Here is a 17,348-nt window from a genome sequence, read left to right as displayed (position 1 = left end):
GCTTCTGCCTTTGCCCCCAGCAACTCATCAACCACACTGAGCCAGGGTGATCTTTATAAATAGTAAATCTGATTTATGACAAACCTGCTCTTTTGCAAGGCCCTCTGTAATTTAGTTGCTGTATATCTCCATCCACAGGGTATAGAATCATTCCCTGCACTCTGTTCATTCTGAGCTTTGTACACACTTACGATAATGCCATCACACTGGGCTAAAACTAAATGTTTTCTCCCCTCTAGATGATGATCCCCTTGACAAGATACGACCATGATTTATTTACATTTGTATCTCTACCACATGGCACAAGATGGTATTTTACAAATGCTTGCAAACAAATAAATTACTAGAAAAAGGGAAGGAACAACAGGGAGAATAATATAAGATAGTTTTTACCTGCACAAGTTCATTGAGGACAACAGCATCAAAGCCAGAAAGGTACTGCACATAATACCTCTGCATTACAGGTCCGTATTTCCTTACATGCGCTCTAAGCTCTTCCATGTAAAATATTAATTCAGCAATGTGCCTTTTTTAAAAATTCAAGAAAAATATTTCAAAAAATAAATTGTTATTAAGGAAAATATGAAATGCCTCTGATATAAGATTTTTCTTAGAAAAAGCATTGTTAAAACACTCAATGACTATTCTTAAAATTATTTCATATAAATAAGGAAGTCATAAAAAGCAAGATAAAGCTAAGACTAAAACAGTGATAGAGGAAAATACAAAATGAAAATAAATTAGGACATCGCATAAATAATAATTGAAAAGTCACAAATAAAAGAGAACTGGGAAGAAATAATATTTTTCTGTATGCTCTTATTTCTCTGCTTCATTTATTTAACTCCTGTTGAGGGACTGAACAAAAATGAGAGAGACATTTCAAATGACTCTCTCAACACATTGGCTGCAACTCATGAAGATTCTTAAATTTTTGTGTAGTAAAAATGAATTCCACAGGAAATGTTACTGGGTATAGCAAAAAAGTAAACAAGAACTTTATGACCACCTATGGCATGAGAAAGGAAACATTAACATTCTTAATTTTAAACTCGAGTTGACTTTGCATTCTAATTAATATCATCTAAGGATATATTACAAATATTCCTGTACTATGACAAATTATGACAAATATAAAATGTTTTTCAAAATAATTTTACTTCAAAAAGTCCCCAAATTCCATAGCCCATAAATGAAAATATACAAAAAAATAATGTTTTAAATGTTGATAACTTACTTATCTATAAAGTCATCTGCACTCTTCTTTGGCATGTTATCTGCATGACGAAGTAGCCAGATAATTTCATCACGGGCAAAGGATAATGCCATAAAAACAAAAAGTGCCTAATTAAAAAAAAAAAAGTGCTTACTCTCATGTAAAGATTAAAAACAAAACCTATTCATAATCTTTCTCTAAGTGAAAAGTCATTGGCAAGAACTGACAAAATCAAGCTCAAAGACAGAAATGAGAAGACGGAAGTGAACTTGGAAATATCAGGGAGAGCATACATGTAAGGAAAAGGTGAGGAAAATGCAGGAAGATGTGAGGTACAAATATCAAGTCAGCAAATGCGTTCTTAGTTAAATATAAAATCCCTTTATCCCTTTAAATCCCTTTAATCCCTTTAGTCCTTGACTCAAAATTTAGATAAATGCCAGAGAGAGAATAATTTTTAAAATTTTAACATGGCACAATTATAGTTAAAAAATTAAATCAATTACCTTGGGACCTAGCAAGCCAGGTTGATCAGAGAGGACCGTAGCCAATTCTTTCAGCGCAGACCTTAAAAACTTGCGTCTTTCTCTGTGCATTGAACCACTATAGGGAAAGACACTATTAGTTTGTCTGTTTCTACTAAAATAATTACTGGCAATTAAATAACATCATTTTAGGATCAACCTCCAAAGTTTGTTTTATGAAGCAGAAGCCACTACAAATATCGTCTTCTATGTGTTTGTCATTAAATGACTTCCCAATCTTATGTTAATCCTTTGCTTTCTTGTGCTGCTTTTGTAATCGTTTATTCTGTTATTTCTCCACTTATCAAAATCCTACCCAAACTTCAAGATCAATCCTACAAGAAACATTTCTCATTATCCAGATGTCCTTTTCTGAATAATTTCTGCTATTTTAGTACCATAAAGCCTTTTACAAACTAGACTGTGAAATCCTTGAAAGCAATCACTGTTCTAGTGCATACATTTTTGTCACCTTCACATAGAAATCAATAAATACAATAAATATTTGATTACCCATATTCCTATTAAGTATATAAAATTGATAAAACAAGAGCCATAGTCAATAAATGTATTAGGATGAGATCTATTTGATACTCCTGTTCAAAAACAGAAAGGCAAGGAAAGAACGTCTAATCATAAATATTCATATAGTAGGTATTTTAAAAATAAAATGCGAAATAGAAAAAAATTTATTTTCACATATTAACATGGGGGGGAAAATCACAGAAAGTTTGGGTGGCCAAATGGCTCAGTTGATTAGAACACGAGTTCTCAACAAGGTTGCTGGGTTCAATTCCCATGATGGTGGGTTGTGTCCCCTGCAACTAAAGATTGAAAATGGCGACTGGATTTGGAGCTGAGCTGTGCCCTCCACAAACTAGACTGAAGGATAATGACTTGGAGCTGATGGGCCCTGGAGAAACACACTTTCCCCCAATATTCCCCAATAAAATTAAAAAAATAAATCATAGAATGTTCTAAGTATTCCAATTCCTCACACTATGCAAAATATACATTACTCCAATTAAGTTTTAAAATTTATATAGGTGCAAGAAAAAAATGGCCACACACCTGTACAACAACTGTTATATGTCAAAAAAACGAGTATAAAGAATATACAATATTAGAAATTTAGCTGTGAAACAGATTAGTCTTAGAAGACAGATTAAAATCCAATTTCTGCCTATGTGACCTAAGTAGAGTTCTACCTCACTAAGTTTCAGTCTCTCATCTATAAAACAGGATGATGACATCTGCCTTAGATGACACATTATTCATAAGGCTCATATATAGTACTTCTACAATATTAATTCCAATGGCAAGCTTTTTTTGTTTGACAATAATAAAGTCATCTGGTATAATTTCTAAGGAAAAAATGGGCAAATGTTATTTTGATGATTTTACTACGCAGGGTTGTTGCAAGGAGTCTGTGGTTTTACCATGTTTCCCCGAAAATAAGACCTAGCTGGATCATCAGCTCTAATGCATCTTTTGGAGCAAAAATTAATGTAAGACCCGATCTTATTTTACTATAATAAAAGACTGGGTCTTAATATAATATAATATATAATTCCGGGTCTTATATTAACTTTTGCTCCAAAAGATGCATTAGAGCTGATGGTTCGACTAGGTCTTATTTTCGGGAAACACGGTATTAACATCAAGAGAAAGTATCTATAAAGTACTATGCCTGACACATGGTAATGAATGATAGGAATTATTACTGCTTAATATTTATGATTATTTTATATAATAAATAAAGGAAATAAAAATGCCTTTTAAAAGATCTTTATAAAAGATAGCTATAACACCATATACCTGCCTACAATTAGGTTCATCCCATAAAGTGATAATCATATGTATTTCTGTAGGTCAGGAAAGAAATTCTAACACACTCCAAAGTATGTTATTTATACTAGAGAATGATTTTTTAATAATATGAGCACTTCATTTGAGTGAAAAAAATATTCATAAGGAAATCATGTAGCACAGATAGAAATGAATAAAGATGGTTTAAATTCCCAATATCCATCCTATCGCTTAACCCTAAATTATAAAACTTCTTGTGGTTTTACATTTTCCATCTATGGCAATAGTGCTTATCTTCTTTCTGCCTTATAGAAATATTGATGGACCACTTGTTATCTCTACATTACCTAGGCTCAGTGGAGAAAATATTCTACATAAGTATATCATATACATAACAATTAAGATGAACTATCTAATTAGTTACTTTATGAGAAAATTGAAAAGTTGTTCAAAGATGTTAAATACACTAATTTCTAATTTTGTCTATATATTTATTAATATAAACATATTTATTAAAATTTGGAAAAGGTGAGGGGTTAACATACTTTGAAACGTAAATACTATTTGGAAGACTATGAAGATAGGTCAATTTTCATGAAGTACAAAAATCATCACAACTTGCAAAGTATTAGCAAGGGAGCATAGTGACAGTAAAAGACTTGAATAAACCCTTAGTCTTTTGTATGCTACTTCCTTAGAGCATTTTAATCAACACTTCAAAAATATTTAAAGTCTGTCTGCACTAACTTCAAGGTTACTAGACACTGAGGTTATATACTTATTTCTTATTGATTAAAAGTCCCCCATTTCTACTACCATACTTTACACACCATTAATCTGCATTCACTTCAACAAAACAATGCTTTAAGAAAGGAATTCTTCTTGATTCAAGTACCACAGATAAGAGAGAACTACTTACGCATGTGACACAGCTGCTTCTTTGCATTCTCTTATGTCATTAATACGTTTATTATAGCTATGTGCAAAAAAAAAATTGGAACCATGTTAACCTTAATTTGATCAATAACAGTCAAAATAAGTTAGTCAAATTCTAAAAGTCAATTAAAAATAATATATTATCAACAAGAAAATCTGGCCCTCAAACTGTAAAAGCATGAAGAGGTCTATCTAACATCCTTTCCTAGCATCTTAAGTAGCCAGTCAAGTCTCCCCAGAAAAATAAATCTTATATTAATCAAACAATAAAAGCAAACTTCACAATGTAGGCTGGCCCGGTGGCTCAGGTGGTTGGAGCACCGCGCTCCTAACGTCAAGGTCACCAGTTCGATTCTCACTTGGGCCAGTGAGCTGCGCCCTCTACAGCTAAGATTGTGAACAACAGCTCTCCCTGGAGCTGGGCTGCCGTGAACAGCCGGAGGTTGGTGTGAGCTGCCGTGGGCTGCTGAGTGCTGCCGTGGGCTACTGTATGCAGCCATGAGCGGCCGGTGGCCAGCATGAGCGGCCAGCAGCCAGAGTGAGTGGCCGGCAGCCCGCAAGAGCTGCTGTGAGTAGCCCACTGACAACTGGCAACCAACTGCCTCAGTCCGGGGGGAGCACAAGGCTCATAATACCAGCATGGGCCAGGGAGCTGTGTCCTACACAACTAGACTGAGAAACAATAGCTTGAACCGGAGTGGTGGGGGAGGCAAAAGGAACGGGAAAACAAAAAAACAAAAAAAACCCGTCACAATGTATATTTTAATTTTATTAAACATACTTCCTTAAGCCCCAATAGAGACATTAAAGTTAAACTTGCAACATAATTAACAGTGATTTCCAAAAATTTAAAGTGCTGACAAAGCTATTTTGACTTTTTATCACTTCTGACTCTTCTGCTATCTCATAAACATTAAAAAACTCTGAAAGGACATATACTAGTGATCGCTCTAGCAAATATTTCGGGATAAAGACTTTGTGGTGGAGAAAATTGGGGCGTGAAAGCATTTGACTACTTTAAATTGAAAGAAATAGAACACCAACATCAATGCCAATAAATACGTTAATTTCATGAACATTAGATACAAAAACTCAGAAGTCTTAAAATGTTAAAACCTACCTTCCTGACAACCTGGCTAAAACTACTTAACACCAAAAACTCCAACTTCTAAATTAAGATTTATATGTTCTTTGAGCAAATGTCCAAAATATACTAATTCTGTAATCACTGTCCTTTGTAATTAATAAGCTTTTATACTTATGGTGTGACTTGTAATTACTATAATAATTCTTATTTTAAATTGAATTTAAAATAAAAAATTAAAAAATCACTATAATATAAAATCACTATTTAATAAAAAATTAAAACTTCTTGACTTCAAATATGGATACTTAGATGGTAAATTTATCATTAAAAAAAGCATAACAAAGATAATTGGTTTCATGGTGCCATTAAACTTACTAGTACAATATATAACATAAGCTCACCTAATATAGACAGACTACCTGGTTCTAAATGTTTACATATATTTAAATAACTCCACAGAGAGGTTGTCAACAGCTAAGATATCATACAAGTTTTATGATCTTTCAATCTGAATCAATTAGAAAATGACAAAGCCCCTAAGACTGAATATTTCTGGTTACTCTACCACCTAAAATAAAAGCCAAGTAAGAGCTGGAAAGTTCATAGGGTACTGTTTCTCATATTATGACTGAGAAACTACCTGCATGAGAATGTCAGTCACCTGTGGTGACAGAAATCATAATAGTTGTCTCTTGAAAAAGGGGCTGAGGAGAGGGGAAACAGAAAAGACACAAGAGGATTTTCTGGGAATAATGGAAATGCTGTAGATCTTTACCTAGGTGGTCACCTAGCGTATTCATATGCAAAATCATTGAGCTTTGCATATACAATTTGTGCATTTTTCTGTTTGTAAATTTTACTTCAATAAATTACTGGGAGATGGGGCGGAGAAGGGCAGATTCCTTTAACCTCTCCAAGATACAGATACAGGAGATACAGGAGATTAGAGATGATGCCCAGGAACCTGGATTTTAATTCACATCCCAAATAATTCTGATGAACACTAAATTTGAGACACACTGGCTTAAATTGTTAGTGTTAAACATATCTTTATATTTTTTAATGACTAACAGGTGCTTTATCTTGATTTCATTAGGACTTTATTAAATTGGATATGAAATAAATGTAGATAAATTTAATTCCTATCTGAAGCTAACAGCCCAACAAAATTATTTAATACTTTCAGGTATGGGGGATCCCAGGATATTTTAGATGTTCCTAATTTCAAAAGATTTCATAATTACCCCCAAGTCTGAGCTCAACTTGGCTTTTATTTATACACTGGCTCCAGAACCTCATGTGGAAAGAAATGCAGGTTTTAAAATTTTCAAGGAACAAATTTATGAGAATTATCCGCTTTACAGAAATTAATGTAAATGAGTCACTTGAAATACCTTCCTACTAAAAGGAGACATGATTTCCTATATGCAGAGATCTGACTTCTGTAATTGTTACAATTAATTTAATGAAATATTTTTGATTGATTCATATACTTTTACAAGTACACTGTATTCTAAAACAGCAACTCTAAAAAGTTCAAAACTCTAAAACTCTAAAACGTACATAGGGTTTTTAGTAATATTTATGACTAAAACCATACCATGATTTGCAAGAGAACGTATCTTCTTTCCTAAGAATACAAGTTTTGAAAGGGAACACTAGATATTTTAATCTGTGAAGTTACCTGTAAAAAAACAGGAGGACTACCGTATCAGCATGATTGTTAAAAACCACCTGGGAAGACAGCCCAAGCAATATCTTTCTGCATGATATGACCCTTCTCTATTCCCAAAACTTCAACAAAAACAATCCACTCACTATCCTTCTCAAAAGACAAAGGAAATGAAAATTGAAAACATACCCTCGTATGTTTACAAATAAGTCTTCTGCAGCTTTGTGAATGTGGAAAACTTCATCCCGAAAGAGAGAGAGGCAAGAGCTACTTTGAAGAGCTAGCTTCCAAAGGTTCAGTGCTGTTGCATCAGTATTTAGGATCCCATGGCACAAAATAAAGCCAACTTTAAACAAAAAGAAAAGTAAATACAAATATAAAAGTATTCCAAAGTTAAGTTCTTTCAGTTACAGGGTGGCTTTTCAAAACTACAGAAATGTAAACACATTCACTAAATTGAGGCTTTTAAGTGACAGATAATAATTCATATATATACAAGACGGCAACAATATTGTATAATTTTATGTATCCTGCAAAATCAGTTCTTTGAATCTACACGGACACAAAGGAGAAAAACTCGTTTCTGGACTGTGAAGCCAGTCATTTTAATAGATGAGTAAAAGATATTTTTCAGAAACATCTACAAAATATTTTAAGCCAGAGATCAGAAATTACTAATTAATGCATAATAATTATTATAGTTGTTTCAGGTAAAAAATAAAGCTAATCTAAATGACAAGAAATAAAAGAACATCTTGAAATTTCACAGCAATTTAGAGTTTACTAAGTAAGTCTTTTCACATATTATCTCACATGATCCTGTGGAATAGATTGAAGAGGGTGGTATTTTTCTTTTATAGCTGAAGAAACTGAAGGTTCAATGACTTGCCTAAAGTTACAATATTATAAAGTATTAGAGCTAGACTTAGCTTCAAGTATTTACCCTTGTAGTCCAATGCTGCTATCTAATTTATGAATTCAAATATCTCTTTTACCTTTTGTTATCTACTTTGGAAATCCTACACAAATGTATAATTATATATACGTTTGTTGATGTCTTCTCTAGTTCTCTATACGAGGCCATGAAACCTCACTTTCATTCAGTCAAATCTTACTCAATGCTTACTACACAAGTATTCAAAGTAATGCTGGGCCACTTACAAACAAATCTTATTTCCAGTGAGATTTCCCTGTGATTCTCAATAGTCACTGCCATCTCTAAACTCCTGAATCATTAACATATAATTTGCCATTTATCTTTTTATTCTTAGCTCAACCTTCCTTTAAAAAAGGAAGCAAGCTAACTCTTTAAGTAGGCATATATTGTGGAATCATACATACGTAGGTATATTTAACTTCCAGAAATATATAAAAATATTTTTCATACAACACAGCCCCTAAATGTAAGCCAATTATTTAATCTGGTACTCAACCAAAGAAACAGAATACAGATATGAAAATTTAAAGAATCCTCAAGAGAAATTTTGTTTATAAAAAATTGTTGCCATTATGTACTGATTTCTTAGTCTAATCGCTAGTAAAATAAGGTTTCACTTATTGTCTCATATATACCTTGTTGTATACTTAGGTTCACAAAACTGCTGTTGATAAAAGATTTTTCTGAAAATATTATCAGTTATATCACACGTTACCATGTATTTTATTTTAAGATACAGGTTACATTATGAAAAGCATATTCATTTGTTTGTGATAGAATCAAAAAAGACAAAGTAATTTAAAATAAACTCCCCAAGATTAGGAGAATGGTTTATTAATTAAATCACAAATTAACTTCCTTTCCCTACCAAGGTACCAATGAAAGGACAATAAAATTTTTTTTAAAATTTTAAGCCATAAAAATGTTGGAGAACAAGATAGAAAACCAATACTAGATAAGAAAGTTAAGAGAAAACCTTTCAAGATAGAAAATACATAAAACTTGACTATCATTTTAAAGAGAGACAGGAATTAGTAATCTAAAACTCCAGAGAACAAAAAGAGCTCTTTCTCAGTGAGTCCTCTTCCAACCAGTAGCTCAAGAATAAACCCTGAAAAGAACATCAGGATAGTTGTCTTATAATTGCATTCTAAATATCTGGGTCCTCAACATTCCAGACCCTCAATAACTCTTGGCCCCAAGCTGTAATCTAGACCAGTGATTCTTGAACTTTAGCTTGCATCAAAATCACCAGGAAGGTTTATTAAATCAGACGGCTGGGATGTAACCCGAGTTCCTGATTCAGTAGTCTAAGGTGCTGCTCAAGATTCCGTATATCTAAGAAGTTCCTATGGTCCAGGCACCACACTTTGAACTAATCTAGAGCAAAGCTCTAAGACAGTAGACCATCTTCTATAGAGAAGTCCTAGTGTGGGAATTGGGGTCAAAAAGAGGTACAGAGTTTGCGGTAACTTTTACCCTTATATTAACTCTACTCAAGCTTCAAATACATGAAAGCAGCAAAACTTACAGTAAACCTTACCATGGCAACTATGGCTATCCCAAATTTGTCTGCCTTCTCCATGACCACATACCTTCCATTAGGGTAGCCTGACTTCTGACCCACGTCCCTGCTCATTATATGAAGCCATAAACAAGCATTTCCATTTAAAGCAAAGACTGGGGGTAAATAGTGCTCTTTAACTCTAGAGGTCACCCATGCCACCTAACTACTAATCACTCAGTTCTTCAGACATACATCCATAAACATAAAACAACCAAAGGATTATTACACATTTAAGTAAAGTCAGTATTTCAAAGGCTGTGTTTCTGAATCAACTTTAAAAGACAAAGCATGAAAATCTTAACTATCATTATAGAAGAAAATATTAACATCACAAAACTGATCAAAGTAAAAATTATAATAAAAATGGCTAAGGGAGCATGTGCTAAATTCCACCTTGTTAATACCATTAACAGTGCCTCTCAAAGTGCCAGTGCATAAGATTAAGAGAAATTGAGAATATTTAGAAACTTTTGTAAAAATCTGACAGTGATTTATGAACAGAAACCTAGTAATAATCTAATTGTTAGGTCAAATTAAATCTAATAATTAAAAATGTGGGCTTTTGTGTTTTTGCTTATTAACTTATTTCTGATAATTCTAGTAATTCATTCCCATTGTATTTTCTAAAGGTATCCAAAAAACATGAAAAACCAAAACCAAAACTGGTCTTTCACTATACTTTGAGAAACCCTAATAAAAAGTCAACATAGAGAATCTAAAGGATAATCAATCAAGAAATAAGAACTGTAAGTACTAAAAAACATATTGTTCAAAATTATTCCCCTCTACCAGCAGACTTGGGGTGGTAGAAGGAATCATTTTGTATTCTATCTGTTTGTCTCTGTGTCTATTTCCCCCTCAGTTTGTGAACTTCTTAAGGACAGAAACCAATAGTAATTTTATCCCCCCAGCATCTAACAAACTGCCAAATATGAGTCATTTATTATATGTATTGAAGTAAATTAATACCTAAAACCTTAACTGAATAAATGCAGTATTTAAAAAAAATCATTAAAAATAAAACAAAAATTTAGTTTTGAAAGCCATGCTGAGAGGCAACATAATGCAGACCATGAGCCTTGGAGTTAGCCTGCGTTCTTACTTTGTCTTTGTTACTTACTAGATGTGTGCACTAAGCTTTAGATTCCTCATCTGAAAACAGACCATCTACACTGACAGGTTAAATATGAGGACAGTTGGTAAGATTTAAGGTGATTTTTCTTTTCTTCTACTGAGCATTTTACAATAAACTTCACTGATAGGCTAATACTAATTAGAAAAAATAATGAATGAGGTAAAGCACACAGAAGGCTGTGCTTGGCACAGAACTAATACATGTTACCTGTTATTTTTCTCTAAAACTTAAAATGAGGGTTAATGACAAAACTAACCAATTTTACTTACAGATAATCCATTTTTCCATTGCATCCAAAGAGAGATATTCACAAGGCATCTTAAAAAAATATAAATTTGTAGTTAAAAGAAATTCTTTTAAAAAACCCGCACTGAGTTACTCTCCTCTGACTCCTGAGAATTCTTACTACTCAATTCATTGCTTAAATCCACCACAACAAATTTAGAAAGTTGGATAAAAGTTTTATAACCTATAAACGTGTGGTCCATAAAGGACAATGAGAGCCGTGCTCCTTTCATATTTACACACTTCAAAACCTCTCTTTAAAAAATACTGTTGCTAAATCATGTCAATCTGATAAATAACAACTTCCAAATTTCCTGTCTATTTCAGAGTTGCAGTATTCCAATGGATAAAATTTTAGTCAAGTTAAAAAAGATTTCTATACATGGACACTCACTGTCTTATCCAAATCAGTTAATTATGTGTGTGTGTATTCTCCATATTCATAACATGTGTTCATAAACACAGAGAAAAGACTGAAAATATAACAGCATATAATAATGATTTTCTCTAGTTGGTAATATTTGGGGTGATTTTTGTTTTCTTCTACTGATCATTTTACAATAAACTACACTGATAGGCTAGTACTAATTAGAAGTAGTACTGCAACAGTACTGCTTAACTTATACTTTTTTAAAAAAACAATTTTACTATTTTCATTCAAAAAGGGAAAAAGAGAATCATACGGTGTCAGACTGTGCAGGATTAAGCATTGTACTGGGTGCACTGATGAGACTCAATAATTGGGCGTTTCTCCACTGGTCAGCTGAAAGATTCCTTCGAGGATATACCATCTGAAGAGAAATTAGTGCATCTGAAAGAGACTAATTAAAATAGGAAAAAAAGAAAGTTAAGGAATAAAAACTTTTTACCTTCCCCACTTTTTTTCCTGTTATTCCCCATGCTGTATCTTGTATCATTTTATACCTGGAAATCTGAACCTCTTAGTCTCCTTCACCTTGCTCCCGCCCTTTTTAATTTTTCAATTACAGTTAACATTTGATATTATTTTGCATTAATTTCAGATATGCAGCATAGTGGTTAGACATTTATGTAATTTAAGAAATGATCCCCCTGACTAATCTAGGACCCACTTGGCACTATACATAGCTATTACCATATTGACTATATTTTCTATGCTGTACTTTACATTTCCATGACTATTTTCTAACTACCAATTTGTACTTCTTAATCCCTTCCAGTTTTTCACCCAACCCCCTCAATATCCCTCCCATCTGGCAACCATCAAGATGTTCTTTGTATCTATGAGTGTGTTTGTTTTGTTTATTTTGTTCTTTAGATTCCACACAAGTGAAATCACATTGCATCTGTCTTTCTCTGACATACTTCACTCAGCACAGTACCCTCCAGGTCCATCCATGCCACTGCAGATGGCAAGAGCCCATTCCCTTCCATGGCCTAGCAATATTCCATTGTATATATGCACCACTTCCTCTTTATCCATTCTTCCACCGATGGACACCCAGGCTGCCTCCACATTTTGGCCACTGTAAATAATGCTGCAGTGAACATACAGATGGACATGTCCCTTCAAAGTAGTGTTTTGGGTTTCTTCAGATAAATTCCCAGAAGTAGGATTACTAGGTCCTTCTTTGTGTCTTGTTATAGCCTTTGTTTTAAAGTCTATTTTGTCTGGTGTAAGTATTGCTACCCCAGCTTTATTGTTTTTTTTTCTATTTCCATTTTCATGAAATATCTTTTTCCATCCCTTTACTTTCAGTCTGTGTATGTCTTTCAATCTGAAGTGAGTCTCTTATAGGCAGCGTATGTATGGGTTTTGTTTTCTTACCTATTCAGCTACCCTATGCTTTTGATCAAAGTATTTAATCCATTCACACTGAAAGTAATTGTTGATAGATATGTAGTTATTGCCATTGTATTATTTGTATTTTTTATTTTTTTTTCCATCTTAAAGAAGGCCCTCTAACATTCCTTGCAATACTGTTTTGGTGGTGATGAACTCCTTTAGCTCTTTGCTGTCTGGGGAGCTCTTTATCTGTCCTCCAATTTTAATTGATAGCCCTGCTGGGTAGAGTTATCCTGGTTGTAGATCTTTGCTTTTCATCACTTTGAATATTTCCTGCCAATCCCTCCTGACTTGCAAAGTTTCTATTGAGAAATCAGCTGACAAGCTTATGGGACCACCCTAATATGTTACTACGTAGTTGCCTTTCTCTTGCTGCTTTTAGGATTCTCTCTGTCTATAACCTTTGCCATTTTAATTATATCTTTCTGTTGGCTTGTTTGGATTCTTCTTGTTTGGGACTGCACTTCCTGGGCTTGTATGTCTATTTCCTTTGTCAGGTTAGGAAAGTTTTCAGTCACTATTCTTTCAAATAGGTTTTCAATCCTTTGCTTTCTCTTTTTCTTCTGGTACCCCTATGATGCGAATGTTGTTACGCTTGGTGTTGTCCCAGAGGCCCTTTATATTACTATCTCCATTATTTTTTTTTAATTCTTTGTTTCTTTTGCTATTCCAATTGGGTGTTTTTGGGTGTTTTCTGCTGCCTTGTCTTCCAAATCGTTGATTCAATCCTCTCCTTCATCTAGTCTGCTGGTGATTCCTTCTAGTGAATTTAACATTTCAGTTATTGTATTCTTCACTTCTGACTGGTTCTTTGTTATGGTTTCTAAGTCTTTTTTAATGCTTGCTACCTCTTTGTTGAAGTTCTCACTAAGTTCCTTGAGCATCCTTATAACCATTGTTTTGAACTGTGTCTCTGGTAGGCTGCTTGCCTCCATTTCGTTTAGTTATTTTTCTGAAGTTTTTTCCTGTTTCTTCATTTGGGACAAATTTCCTCATTTTGGCTGCCTCTTTGTTTCTATGCATTAGGTAGATCTCTTGCCAGGTGACCTTATGTAGTATGTGCCCTGTGGGGCCCTGGCACAGTCTCCCTGGTCACCTGCTCTGGATGCTCCAGGAGTGTCCGTTGTGTGTGCCTTCCTGTTACATTTGAGCCTTGATTGCTATTGGCATGTCAGTGGATGTGACTGACCCCCAGGCTGATTGGCTGTGGGATTTGGCCATGTCCACAGCTTACGGGCTGCTGTGCTGAGGGGCTTACCCAAGAGAGCAGGATTCGCCCCAGTGCACTCTGGTGCCTGTTGAGACCGCCCTTTGTGTGTGTCACTTGTGGGGCTAATTGGGTGGTGCTCTGCTGTGGTCTGAAGCCAACCTCCAAATATATTGGTTCTAGGGCTTCTTGGGAGGGGTTCCAGTGCATGCCCAAATCAGCCACCGCCTGTGACCAGCTGGGAACTACCTGGTAGGAGCTACAAAGTGATCCACAATTGGTCGTTGCCTGTGTTGGACCTGGAGAGGTGTGGGAGAGGCCACAATGGGAACTGAGGATGGCTGCCAGTACCAGACCTGGGGTAGCTCCGCAAAAAGCCAGGACACACCAAGGCCTCCTGCCACCTGCTGCTGTTTGCTGGCTCCCGTAAGGTTCAGCCTCTCCTCTTCCATTTAAATTCGTTACAACTGCCATGCATTTTTAACTGTACCACCCTGAAACAGAGACTAATTACAACTATACTCCATATAATGTCTGAGGTGGGTCCCAGCAATCCTCCTGTAGAGTTTTTTTTTTTTTTTTAATTTCATGAAAGCTACATAGATTCTGCATTCCTGGGCAAGAACTTAGCTCAGGAAATCATGTTATTTTCTTTTTTTGTTGTTATTGTTAAGTCTCTTTAGTAATTCAGAAACTGCAATTTAAAATGGCTTCACACTAGCCAAAATGAAAATATCCTATTTGTCTAGAGTGTGGATAAATACCCACTTACATAGTGAATACGGGAGTACAAATTGATATACTTTTCTAAAAAATAAGTTAGAAAGTCTTTAAGAAAAGTCCTAAAATGCACAGCCTACTGACCCACTTCTCTGAGATGGTTGTAGAGATAATCAGTTAAGGGAAAATATTTACCAATAAAAAATGCTTATTACTATACTGTTTTCACAGTATATGTGGGTACCAACCTCAATGGTTAACAATGGGGATGGGTTAAATAAATTAGGACATATCCACATAATAGCATATTGTGCTATCATTAAAATTGTATGGGAATATATTTATTGACATGAAAATATGGCATTACATGAAATTTGTATTTCATGTTACTTTCTTAAAGGTTAAAATGTTTGGCAATCCCAGGATCTTTATTTCAAAAGGGGTAGAGAGCCTAATGTCATTCTTTTATGCATCATTTTCTACTCTGACAGTTCTCACTGAAAGAAAAAAACATTAGGGTTATATGACTAAGTGTTAATGAGCTCAATGTTTCATATTACTCCAAGAATGCCTTATAAAAATAATCCACTGTACTCTATCTTAATAAATTACTTAACTTCCGTTTGCCATTTGGTCTGTTAATTATAGATTTATCATTGAAGTATTTAATGTTTCATCTCAATTGCTTCTTCCTTGCTTTTAACCGTCCTTTGCTGTTCAGTTCTGCTTCCACAAAATTCTACATCGAATTTTAAATCTGGCCGCAAAAAAATTGCCAGGGGAGTTTGTTCAGAATACGAAACATAGGGCTCTACCTGAAATTTAGTGAACCAGAACCTCTGGGAGTAAACTTAGAAATCTGTATTTTTATTACACTCTACCAAATGGTTCAATATGTTTTTAAAATTAATCAAATTGAAATTACTTTATTTTTAACAAATCCTAGCAAATACATGATAATGCTGAGATATCATGAAGCATTAGAAAACTTAAGATTAAAAAAAAGAAGAAGAAGAAAAATAAATAAAAATCAAGATTAGGAAATAACTGGTCTAATCCAAATTGTCAATTATCCTCAAGTAATTATTGATTGTCTAATATATGTTAACGACTATGGAGAACTGGAAAAAAAAAAAAAAAAAAGATCCAACAGCCTTAAAGGAAATTTCCAACACCTTAGGGGGAAAAGAACCAAATCTGAAGTGGCTAAACAAAAACAAGGCAAAAAGTCAAAAACGAATCCAGAGAGGAATATGGAAGACAGTTTTAGGTGAAGAAAAAGCACAACCAAAATCAGACACGTGACTATGATATATACTCAGTAGTTTAAGAAATACTGACACTTCCATCTACAGTGTTGATATTTACTTCAAAACTGATGTCATCCACTAGTCTCTTTTAAACTAATGATTCGACTAATTTCAAGACATTAAGCCTATATAAATTTATGGGTGTAATACAGCTATACAAAGAAAATAAACTGGAAAAGCATCTTCAGAATTTTCACGGGAGTAAGAAGATTGAAGGAAAATTCTTGGTGTTAATTGTATGTCAAAAACAGCATAGATTCATATAAATTACCATATTATTAAAAATTGTCATCATTCAAAGAGAACAATGGACCAAGATACTAATATCCTGGGCTTCAGTTCTGGTTTTGCCACTACGGCTACCAAATAGTATGTCATGTCACTTCTCCAGCCCTCAATTTCCTTATCTATAAATAATAAGGATATATAAGATACCTATAAATTTCCTCGATGTGCTTAAGAACTATGGTTCTTTGAATTAGCCTTACTGCAGAGAAGCCATAATGGCAAGACTCCTTAGAACCAAACTTATTTCATTAAGAACTACTTTTTTAATATATCGTTAAAGACATTCCAAATTATTTCCACAAAACTTCTGTAATTTTCTTTCTCATTAAAAGGCTGTATTATAATAATATAACTAAAATGTATCAAATACTATGTACCTAAATACTTTAATGAAGTAACTCATTTAATCGTCATAATAATATGAGGTAGGTACTATCATTACTCCATTTTTATAGATAACTGATGTACGAGGTGTGATCAAACAACATGGTGAATGTTTAAATTTTTAAAAATTTATTACAGTAAAAGACACATTGCCATTAGTCCCCCTTAAAATCCACCCCCACACTTCAAACAGACATATCCCATCATTCTTGCCACTTTCTGAAGCAGTTCTAGGAATCTTCTTTTTTGAGTGCCTTTAGTTGCACTGTCATGGCTGCCTCGATGTCCAGAATCATTCTGACTCTGGGGAAGAGCCACAAGTTGCAGTGCCAGATCCAGTGAATAAGGTGAATGAAGACACACCATAATGTTTTTATTTGACAGAAATTGCCATATACCAGAAGTAGTGTGCGACATGGAGTGTTATCATGATGAAGGATGATTTA

General features: G+C 34.1%; 1 protein-coding gene across 4 annotated transcripts in view; it reads right to left on the bottom strand.

Annotated features, from left to right (window-relative positions):
* Window positions 1–17,348, bottom strand: part of NCKAP1 (NCK associated protein 1) — a 99,728-nt gene that overhangs the window by 47,159 nt on the left and 35,221 nt on the right. For all 4 annotated transcript variants that reach the window (XM_033112177.1, XM_033112179.1, XM_033112178.1 and 1 more), the window contains 7 exons: window positions 11,852–11,989; window positions 11,153–11,201; window positions 7,434–7,590; window positions 4,469–4,525; window positions 1,723–1,819; window positions 1,238–1,344; window positions 394–526 (listed from right to left, as the gene is read on the bottom strand). In XM_033112177.1, the coding sequence (XP_032968068.1) occupies window positions 394–526; window positions 1,238–1,344; window positions 1,723–1,819; window positions 4,469–4,525; window positions 7,434–7,590; window positions 11,153–11,201; window positions 11,852–11,989 (738 nt within the window). The remainder of the gene's footprint in view (window positions 1–393; window positions 527–1,237; window positions 1,345–1,722; window positions 1,820–4,468; window positions 4,526–7,433; window positions 7,591–11,152; window positions 11,202–11,851; window positions 11,990–17,348) is intronic.

This window comes from Rhinolophus ferrumequinum, chromosome 8 (genome assembly GCF_004115265.2).
Source record: "Rhinolophus ferrumequinum isolate MPI-CBG mRhiFer1 chromosome 8, mRhiFer1_v1.p, whole genome shotgun sequence".
Classification (NCBI taxonomy): Eukaryota; Metazoa; Chordata; class Mammalia; order Chiroptera; family Rhinolophidae; genus Rhinolophus; species Rhinolophus ferrumequinum.
Note: the sequence above shows the minus strand (reverse complement) of the source record. Positions and strands in the feature narration are given on the sequence as shown.